The sequence below is a fragment of the Canis lupus genome, chromosome 8 (genome assembly GCF_003254725.2).
Source record: "Canis lupus dingo isolate Sandy chromosome 8, ASM325472v2, whole genome shotgun sequence".
In the NCBI taxonomy this organism is placed as follows: Eukaryota; Metazoa; Chordata; class Mammalia; order Carnivora; family Canidae; genus Canis; species Canis lupus.
The window spans coordinates 57,445,490-57,456,209 of NC_064250.1; the positions used below are offsets into that span (position 1 = coordinate 57,445,490).

Here is a 10,720-nt window from a genome sequence, read left to right on the forward strand (position 1 = left end):
CCCGGTTGTATTATAAATTATTCTTTAAGCAGATAGGAGGATTTTTGCTGGAGTGGGGGGAAGGCTTCTGTCTAGTGGTAAAACGTATATTTATAAGTTTTAACAAATTAAAAGTATCATATCTCAATCTGGTTTTGCCTGGAGAAAGATTCCCTATCTCTCCTCTCCCCTTTTTAAGGTCTCTGAACAATAAAACATGAGTTTTACTGTTTCAGGTCATCAGAGGCATTTTTTTTAGGTGGTTCGCAATTTTTTTTTTTTAAGTCGTGGAACAAATTTACAATATCCTTGACACTTAAATAGCATTTACAATGCTTTGTTTTCTTTTTTTAATTATATTTCTAAGGATAGCTGAGGAAACAATTTCAAATACTTCCTCCGTGCTCTAGATATATAAGTTGTTTTAGTTTTTGTCTGTTGGTGAGAATTAAGAAATTCATAGCTTGCCATGTCCTGTCATGTTAGCTTATTTTGTAAGGAAATCAAATCTGGCACCTTTCAATTAACTGCTTTACCTCTCTGATCTAAAAACAGATGGAACATGTTGTAGAGCAAGAAGGCATGATTACTATCTGTGGATTGCCTTTACTTCCTCAACTGGGTCCTCTGTCATTTCAAAGTCGGCTGAAGGTCCTTCTTTAAAAGCAGGAAAAAAAATCCTCACGGATGGGAGGAAGGTGGTGGTGTTGAAAAATAACTTATTCCCAATCATGAGCTTGGCAGTTCTCAAAGAGATCACAATGGTGATCTCATCTGTACCTGGAAGCCCGGAAAGAAAGAATCAATAGAAATGTATCATGGACTGGAGTTTCATCGTTCTTGGTAACTCGAGCGTAAGCGATTTTGGAGAAAGACAAAGATGTGAAGAGGGGAAAAGTGGGGAAGAAAAGAGAAATCGTCTCTCTGCCTTCATGCGTGCTTCTGTGCATTACAGTTATTCATCTCCTTTGCAGTATCAGATCAAAAGGACACGTTTTTTTTTTTTAATTGAATTTATTTTTATTCGTTTCAGAGGTAGAATTTAGTGATTCATCAGTTGCATATCACACCCAGTGCTCATTCCATCACGTGCTCTCCTTAATGCCCATCACCCAGTTACCCTTTTCCCCCCCAACCCCTCCCCTCCAGCGACCCTTGGTTGGTTCCCTATAATTACGAGTTTCTTACAGTTTGCCTCTCTCTCAATTTTCCTCTTATTTTATTTTTCCTTCCCTTCTCCTATGTTCTTCTGTTTTGTTTCTTAAATTCCACATCTGAATGAAATCATAAGGTATTTGTCTTTCTCTCTCCCACTTATTTTCGCTTAGCATCATACCAAATGGACTTACCTTTTTAAATAACTTTATCAGCCCCTATCTTGCATTTGTTTATTTATAACTAGAAAGGACTTCCCATTTTTTTCTCCTCCGGTTGTATTAGTTAGTCAGTCATTTCAACTTGAAACAAGGTGTGGCCAGTCAGATTTGTAGGTGATCATCGTTATTGATTCAGTGGGTTCAACAGTGTGTCTGGTGGGCTTTTCTATTGGATACGCGAATAGATATTTAAGAGAATATACTGATTGGGATGTAAAATTCACAGTACACTCACTGATGGTGAGGGGGAACTGTCTGGTTTTCTTTTGAACGAATATAAGATAACCAAATCATGATCCTTTTTCAGTACCTTTTCAACTAAATTATTGTTCCTTAAAACATCACTTAATGCCAGCTCCCTTGTCTCTGGTGTTATTTGTCAGATAACATTGTTCTTGAAGGACATAGAGTCAGGTCAGCACTTCATCCATTACTCTCCCCTTAACTGACTTTTTTCTCTTTACTTTCCTACAACAGATTGCAGATTGAGCTTAACCAAGAAGTTCAGAGTCTCATCAACGCTGACCTGATCTCCAGCACGAGAAGGGAGTTCTAGTTCTGCCTGCCTCGTTGGGTCCCTGTTGACCGCTGATAACTTGGCTTCACTCATCGCCTGTGTGGAAAATTCTCCCTATTGAAATTATTATTATTATTATTGTTATTATTATTATTATTATTGTTATTTTTGCACATGGAGGACGGTAACAAAGAAGGCAACACAGGCTGATAAGACCAGAGACCACAGGAGAATTCTTTAACCGCAGGCCTTCGAGACTTTTCCTCCACTTGGAGTTCTGGACTTTAACAGAACCCCGTCTAGTCATTTTGGTTTTGCTATATATATATATTTTTTTTTCTTCCTTTTTACTTTCCCCACCACCTTGTATTTTGTTTCTGTACTTCAGAAATGGGCCTGCAGACCACACAGTGGCCCAGCCATGGGGCTTTTTTCCTGAAATCTTGGCTTCTCATTTCCCTGGGGCTCTACTCACAAGTGTCAAAAATCTTGGCATGCCCTAGCGTGTGCCGCTGCGATAGGAACTTTGTCTACTGTAATGAGCGAAGCTTGACCTCAGTGCCTCTTGGGATCCCGGAGGGCGTAACCGTGCTCTACCTCCACAACAACCAAATTAATAATGCTGGATTTCCTGCGGAACTGCACAACGTACGGTCGGTGCACACGGTCTACCTTTATGGCAACCAGCTGGATGAATTCCCCATGAACCTTCCCAAGAACGTCAGAGTTCTCCATTTGCAGGAAAACAACATTCAGACCATTTCCCGGGCTGCTCTCGCCCAGCTCTTGAAGCTCGAGGAGCTTCACCTGGATGACAACTCGATATCCACAGTGGGGGTGGAAGACGGGGCCTTCCGGGAGGCGATCAGCCTCAAACTGTTGTTTCTGTCCAAGAATCACCTGAGCAGCGTGCCTGTGGGGCTCCCCGTGGATTTGCAAGAGCTGCGAGTGGACGAAAATCGAATTGCCATCATATCAGACATGGCCTTTCAGAACCTCACGAGCTTAGAGCGTCTGATCGTGGACGGCAACCTCCTGACCAACAAGGGCATCGCCGACGGCACCTTCAGCCATCTCACCAAGCTCAAGGAGTTCTCCATTGTTCGGAATTCCCTCTCCCACCCGCCCCCCGATCTCCCGGGTACACACCTGATCAGGCTCTACCTGCAGGACAACCAGATCAACCACATCCCTCTGACGGCCTTCTCAAACCTGCGCAAGCTGGAGCGGCTGGACATATCCAACAACCAGCTGCGCGTGTTGACCCAAGGGGTCTTCGATAACCTCTCCAACCTGAAGCAGCTCACGGCTCGGAATAACCCCTGGTTCTGCGACTGCAGCATTAAGTGGGTCACGGAGTGGCTCAAGTACATCCCCTCCTCTCTCAACGTGCGAGGCTTCATGTGCCAAGGGCCTGAGCAAGTCCGGGGCATGGCTGTCAGGGAGCTGAATATGAATCTGTTGTCGTGCCCCACCACGACCCCGGGGCTGCCCGCCTTTACCCCGGCCCCGAGTACGGCGCCCCCGACGACCCAGCCCCCCACGCTGTCTGTCCCGACCCCCGGCCGGAGCCACACACCGCAGACTCCCACCACAGCCAGGCTGCCCACCGTCCCGGCCTGGGATGGCAGGGAAAGAGCCACCCCGCCGGTTTCCGAACGGATCCAGCTGTCTGTGCATTTCGTGAATGACACGTCCATTCAAGTCAGCTGGCTGTCCCTCTTCACGGTGATGGCGTACAAACTCACGTGGGTGAAAATGGGCCACAGCTTAGTGGGGGGCATCGTTCAGGAACGCATCGTGAGCGGCGAGAAGCAGCACTTGAGCCTGGTGAACCTGGAGCCCAGATCCACCTATCGGATTTGCCTAGTGCCCCTGGATGCTTTTAACTACCGAGCGGTGGAAGATACCGTTTGTTCCGAGGCCACCACGCACGCCTCCTATTTGAACAATGGCAGCAACACGGCCTCCAGCCACGAGCAGACGACCTCGCACAGCATGGGCTCCCCTTTTCTGCTGGCGGGCCTGATCGGGGGCGCCGTGATATTTGTGCTCGTGGTCTTGCTGAGCGTCTTTTGCTGGCACATGCACAAAAAGGGGCGCTACACGTCCCAGAAGTGGAAGTACAACCGAGGCCGGCGGAAAGATGACTATTGTGAGGCCGGCACCAAGAAGGACAATTCCATCCTGGAGATGACAGAGACCAGCTTTCAGATCGTCTCCTTAAATAACGATCAGCTCCTTAAAGGAGATTTCAGACTGCAGCCCATTTACACCCCGAATGGGGGCATTAATTATACAGACTGTCATATCTCCAACAACATGCGATACTGCAACAGCAGTGTGCCAGACCTGGAGCACTGCCACACGTGACGGCCAGGGGCCCGGCGTCAGGAAGGCGGACACTAGGACTCCCGAGAACACACACGTGTGTGCACATAGAGACACGCGAATTACATTTGATAAATGTTACCCAGATGCATTTGTGCATTTGAATACTCTGTAATTTATACGGTGTACTATATAATGGGATTTAAAAAAAAAAAGTGCTATCTTTTCTATTTCAAGTTAATTACAAACAGTTTTGTAACTCTTTGCTTTTTAAATCTTAAAAAAAAAAATAGTTGCTGAAGTACTGTACAGGGTTGTACAATGAGAACCCAACGCCAAGGCAAAAGAAGGAGTGATTCTTCCTCATGATGCACACTACCCATTTTGCCGTAGAAGCTGTCAGAATAAATTCCCTTCTTACGGTCGGTGGTCAGATGAGAGGGCAGATTGCAGTGGCCTCATCAGGGCAGGCTAAATAATGTGGGTAAAACAAGAAATGGCCCAGATACCTTCGTGCTATTTCTGCACTTCCTGACCTGGAAGAGAAGTATGACATTTCGAAATACGAGAAAGGAGGTAGTTACCCCGATTTGACCCAGAGCAGGAAATGTATAGAAAGCATCACGAGGAAGCCCGTTCCCGTAAGATAAGTTAACCCAACTTGGCAAAACCCAGAAATCGACACGTTTGGAAAAGAACTTCAAACCCCAGGGGTGGGGGGGTTGGCTTTCTGATTGGGAGCTTAAAAAAATCACTCCTCATGCATCCCTGGCCCTATGCGATAACAGAGTTAGAGACTTGAGTGTGATTTCGGTCATCTGCAGGGACATGTAGGATGTTCCAGCGAGAAAACTCCCTTTACAAGTGTTACTATTCAAATTATATGTCAGGTTGAATCACATTCAACAGAGATATATTCTAGAATACTTTTGTAGAAGAGGCTAATAAAATAACGGGAAGAATTATATTGAATGGAATTATTTTTGATAATGAGACTTATTTGGGTAGATTCACTGAGGCTATGTCAACATGATATCTAGACCAACAAGAGATGAGTGTTTGGAATATACTAAAGTTGATATTTGAAAACCATTTAGACAAAAACAAGTGATCAGTGGTTCTGCTCTACTTTATCAAATGACTGTATTAGTATCATGTTGAAATAGCTTGAATTAATACCTTTATCCCCTTGCAAATTTGTCTTCCAATCACCTCACATATATTTTCGTAATTAGCTATTTATGCTACATTTGTTTGGTTTTTTCCCCCCACTCTGCTTAAAATTTGAAAGAAAATTTTAGATGCCAGTCTTGGTTGCACAAATATCCATATATACTTACACACTTTAAAATGTATACTGATTTTCAGTGCTAATAATTCTGTAAAGATACATCAAAACTGGCTGAAATAATGTTCGCTTTTTTTTTTTTTTTAAAGCAATACGGAGTTTCCACCTTGGACCGAACTTGAATTCTATTCCATTTTTGAATTTTCATTTATTCCTTTTCAGTCTTGAGTGCCCCTCTTCTTTGGGAATTGTGGAGGGATAATCAATCTTTTATTAACCGGATAACACGAGAAATGAACAAGTCAGAGTGCGGGCTTGTTCCCCCAACCTTGGCAGAGTGGGACATAGAGCAGAGGGCTTAGAGAAGGGAGGGATGTCTGTGCTTACATATTTTCAAAGTAATGCCCATCTTCACAAAGTATGTATAACTTACTCCTTTTCATCCCTTAGATGTAGAAGGGCTATCGATCGCATACATTATCTAAAAAATACACACCCTTGGAAAAATTCCTTTTAAAGTCAATTTTTACCCTGTGTTGCATATTTCCTTTACCACGGGCCACTTCTTAGGGACCTATGAAGTTAATGTCACAATCATTTTGTTTCCCCCCCCCTCTCTCTTAACAAAATAGAACTGTGATGTGTCTTCTTTGTAAGAGTTTAGGTATAAAATGCTATGCAAGTTTTTCTTTATAGTAAGAGCTTTATTTTCTTTAATAATGTACCCCCAACTTATATGTTTTAATCTCCCTTGTCCCTCACAATAAGCAGCAAATATAACTCAAGTTATAATGTTGTAGAAGCAAGAATCGAAACTGCAGTCAGTTGAGCTGAAATTAGCTACGAATTAATTTGAATTAATCCTAAAGTGACTTAGGTTTCCATTTTAGTCTATTAGCTAGTAAATTTTGGCTGTTGCTTTTTTAAAGCTAATTCCACACAGCGAAGGGACAAGACAGTCTGTGAAGGTGATCAGTGTAATAGTAAGCCATGTAACATTCAGGACAATGACATGGGGTTTTGTGTATTTTACTGGATAATTCCCTTCCACTGTCCTCTTCCCCTTGGCTGTGTAGATAAAACTATATGTTCAAATGATGGTACTTTGACTTTTGAGGGTTTTTTTCTCTTCTATCCACAAAATAATCATTCTCATGTATTTCTATTGTGCGTATAACCCCCCAGCGCGATATTCGGCAGCTGAAACGTTTTTGCTTTGGGCCAAGAAGATCAATGTTGGAAGGGTTTCTATGACGTCTTATGGGATTGACAGAATTATGACGAGATAGAAGGTAGTTATAGGCTTCACTTTGATCTTGCGCACAGTGTGACAGAGACTACTAAAATTGAGATCAAACTCCCACTTGTCGTAGCATAGCTAGGGCTCTCGCCTACACCAGGACAGAAAGCACATCATGGGATTTGTAATGTTTTGTATGTCTTAAGAAGACTGCTGAATAGCCAACCATCAATGTTGGATTGGGCTTTGACTGGCATTTTCAGTCATGGGGGTGTGTTTTGCTGATACATCTGCTCTGTATTGAGCCTCCTTTGCTGTCATTGTTTCTTATTTTGAGATGAGTCAGGAGTCACAGTTGAATGTACAGGCCAAGTCCATAAACAAAGCCATACATACCATCTGGCTTATAAAGAACTTGATGCTGTTTGACCAAACAAGGTGATCAGATCATATAGAGCTACATTCAGAGCTAGGTAACTATCCCTGTGCAGAGGAAAGTCTAAAGGAAAAGGTACAACCATGATCACACAGATATTATTGATTGTTATTCACACCCATGGCTTTCATTAATACTTATTTGTTTGGGGAGATGTGTTTGAATAGGGAGAGGACTCTGTGTTTCCCTCAAAACTGTCAAATGCATTAACAGCTTGTCGCAATAGACACCACAGGCAGAGACCAAAAGTGCGTTTCCCTGCTTAGTTTCCTTGTGTGAGAAGTGGAAAACATTCTATCCCATTAGAAATAATGCAATTTCTAAATATCTGGATGTCTGTTGAAAATGTGTTAGATACATTCCCTGAAGTAAAAACAAAAACAAAAAAAACCTGTAATGTGACCAATCTAGCAAAAGTATTGATGACGGAGCTCATTTTGAGGCTCCATTTCCTACCAATGCAAATCACTATGGTCTTCGTCATTTCACAAGATCACAGCTTACTTCCCCTCTGTGGAGAACCAGCTGTGTGTGCAGCCAGCCGGACATCCAATCCGAACATAAATTACTAGGGCTGCCCTAGTTCAGAGAACCTCAGCTGGAAGGCCCAGTGCAACTTTTGACAGTGAAGTGGTTAATTTCCACTGACATCTTTGTTTATAGCATTTTTTCTTTAAAACCCACCATGAGGAGACATTAGAACATGAGAAGAATGGTTTTGCCCGTGATTTACTTTTCCTGCTTAATGGGAAAGCAGAACAGTTTCCTTGTGCCCCAAAGGGAAACAGATACAAAAACAGAACAACACAAAAACTACTAGTTCTTATAGTTCTTAGTCTTTGTCAAAACTGGCCTGATGTCCTTTTTTTTTTTTTTTTTTTTTGCCAAAATACAAATGAAGAAAGCTATAGTTTACATCCTTCTCTGATTTCTTCAGCAAGGTCAAAAGACAAAAGACAATTGCTGGCAACAAGGGATGCTTGTCACAGATTGTGGGGAGAAAGATTTATACATGCATGATACTGCTGTTATAACAAACTAATCGGATTCTTGTGCTATAGTTTTCATTTTTTTCTTCTTCTAGTGCACATCTATCAGAAGAGCACAAAGGCCATCGCAACAGGAATTTTTAAACTAGTAAAAATTTACTACATGCTTGCACACACACACAAATACACACCGAGGTATTTATAAAGATAACCATGGGATGTAAAATTTATGACCTTTTTGAGGCAAGGTGAAGGTGTCTCCACTGTCTGTCCCTCATAGGACCAGTATATATTCACTGAAAGTTAATCCCGATGAGTTGTTATTGTTCGAACCATATGTTGATTTGCTTCTGGTTTATGTTTAGTGTGTCCTCACTACAAGGGACTGCGAGGGGCTGGAAGATTCTGCATTACACATCCTCTGAGACCTACCATGTCGCACACTTTGTTAACTACAAACTTCACTCTACACTATACAGTACCTTGTTGATATATTCAGTAAAGGCTTATTTTAAAAGAAAACCACACTGTGTTTAAGTTCATTGGGTTACAGCCAATACTTGCGTTGTTAATGTTAAAAAGAAATGTGGGATGATTCCTGATGATGTAAGAGGGTGGCAGGGGTGAAGGAAGTAGTAGGATTTTTCCTTTTCTCCTACTTTGAAGACAACTTGTATTTTTTTAAGGCCGTTGGACCCTTTTTGTGAGAGGGGTTTACATGACATCTTCTTGTTCTTTTCTATTTCTCCACTAGCTTGTGTGTTCCTATGAATATCTTTTTAGTATACACACACACATTAAGCATGTTGTTTTGTATTTGTGAAAGCTGTGTTATTTGGCATAGAGATAAATACCAATGTAGTTATCCAATCGGAATAGTCTTTGCCCCTATTTCATAACATGCGCTATTGGTTTTAAATGTCACTTTTCCTTTAGAATTTTTATGGTACGTTTCTACTTATGATTTGTTTATAGCTCATCCACCCATACTTCCAATGAGCACTCATGGAAAATGTTATCTATTCATATGCTCCAGTGCAACTCAGATTTATCTCAAGGTTTGCCAGAGCCCCTCTTTAACTCTCACTAATAATGTACTTGACATAGATTAAATCAGGAAATAAAATCACAACACTTCAGTTAACTAGTGTTAATTATTTATAGACTCTCTGTTGGAAAATTAAGATGCAAAGCAATGGTAACAGGTGATTCATATTACATTTGGGTGATTTTACGTCGAGAAATGTCTTGGCAACTCTTAGTTACTTTTACCAAGAATTACAGACCTTACTCTGTGAAGACCAGACCCTTATTCAAGGAATACAATTCATTAAAAGAAAAAAAAAAGTTTATTGAAATCCTTCTACTTTGTTCCAGGCTCTTGGCTGAGTTCAGAAGTTTCAGAGAAGAATAAAATACAGTCTTAGGCAAATTAAGCATATCTTCTACTTCCCTATGTTCCTAAAGAAATCTATCCACCCAAAGTATTTTCTACATGTATTTTCTATAGAGTACTATGTTAGGTTCTTCTGGGAATTCGGAGAAAACTATGACTCTCCTGCTAAGGAGCTCAAAGTTTCGATAAACTCATTTTCTAACACATTCCAGAGTCTCAGAGACCATGTAATGACTTTACATTCTCTCAAACTCAGCGGAGTAACAAAAGAAAAAAGAAACATATGTACTTCATGGTAAATTTGATGATGCATTTGTTGTATATATTAGATGATCTTGATGTTTAATAGATGACACAAAGTGATAGTGCATTGATAAAATTAGGATTAAATTTGAATTAAAAGTTTCAAACATATACTACGTACTTGAACATTTAGGAATTGTGTTTGGTAATTAGACATGCAACCTTAAATTTCCATTTGGACTTGAATATAAATCAAAAACAATAATAACTAGCACCTGACAATTATTGAGCACCTATGTAAGACCATATTTAGGATGCTTTAATACACGTGGTCACATTTTGTCTTTAACCATATAAGGTACTTTATCTTTATTTTTCAGATTGTAAAACTCTGCTTCCCAAGAAGTATGGTGATTGGTCCATGGTCACAAAACCTGTAAATGACAAGAGTAATTACAGGGAATTAACCCTAAACATGACTCTTAAGACGCTTAACTATTTCTTGTCTCTTAATAAATTGACTAGCTTTAAGACTAACTAGCCTTCAGGACAACTTCTTTATCACTGGTTAAAATTTGTGATGATGGAGATATCACAACTTCGCTCAATGGATGTAATATACTGATTATTGTTCGCGATAAGGGAACATTCTAAAAATCCCCAAAATACTTTTAAATCTCTTGGTTACCCATCCTTATTTTTTTAATAGAAATTCTGTTTGTTATTATCGGGTGGCTGCACATTTATCTGATTTGAAAGCTTCAGATGGAATCAAGATATGTGTAAACCCACAGGGTGAGCTGAAAGGACTATTAAAAGGACTTGAGTCAGATTATTTTTAGTAATGAATTTGTTTCATACTTGAAAGGTTGCTCGAAGTATTTTGTAGATCCTGTTGAAGATGCTCATATGTCAGAATCTATTA

At 40.8% G+C, this 10,720-nt stretch overlaps 1 protein-coding gene across 3 annotated transcripts in view; it reads left to right on the forward strand.

Moving 5' to 3' along the window:
• The window catches only part of FLRT2 (fibronectin leucine rich transmembrane protein 2), a 100,473-nt gene extending 90,141 nt beyond the window's left edge, over positions 1–10,332 (forward strand). For all 3 annotated transcript variants that reach the window (XM_025443926.3, XM_035719555.2, XM_025443925.3), the window contains exon 2: positions 1,833–10,332. In XM_025443926.3, the coding sequence (XP_025299711.1) occupies positions 2,263–4,245 (1,983 nt within the window). In that variant the 5' untranslated portion in view covers positions 1,833–2,262 and the 3' untranslated portion in view covers positions 4,246–10,332. The remainder of the gene's footprint in view (positions 1–1,832) is intronic.
• The last annotated feature ends 388 nt before the right edge of the window (positions 10,333–10,720 follow it).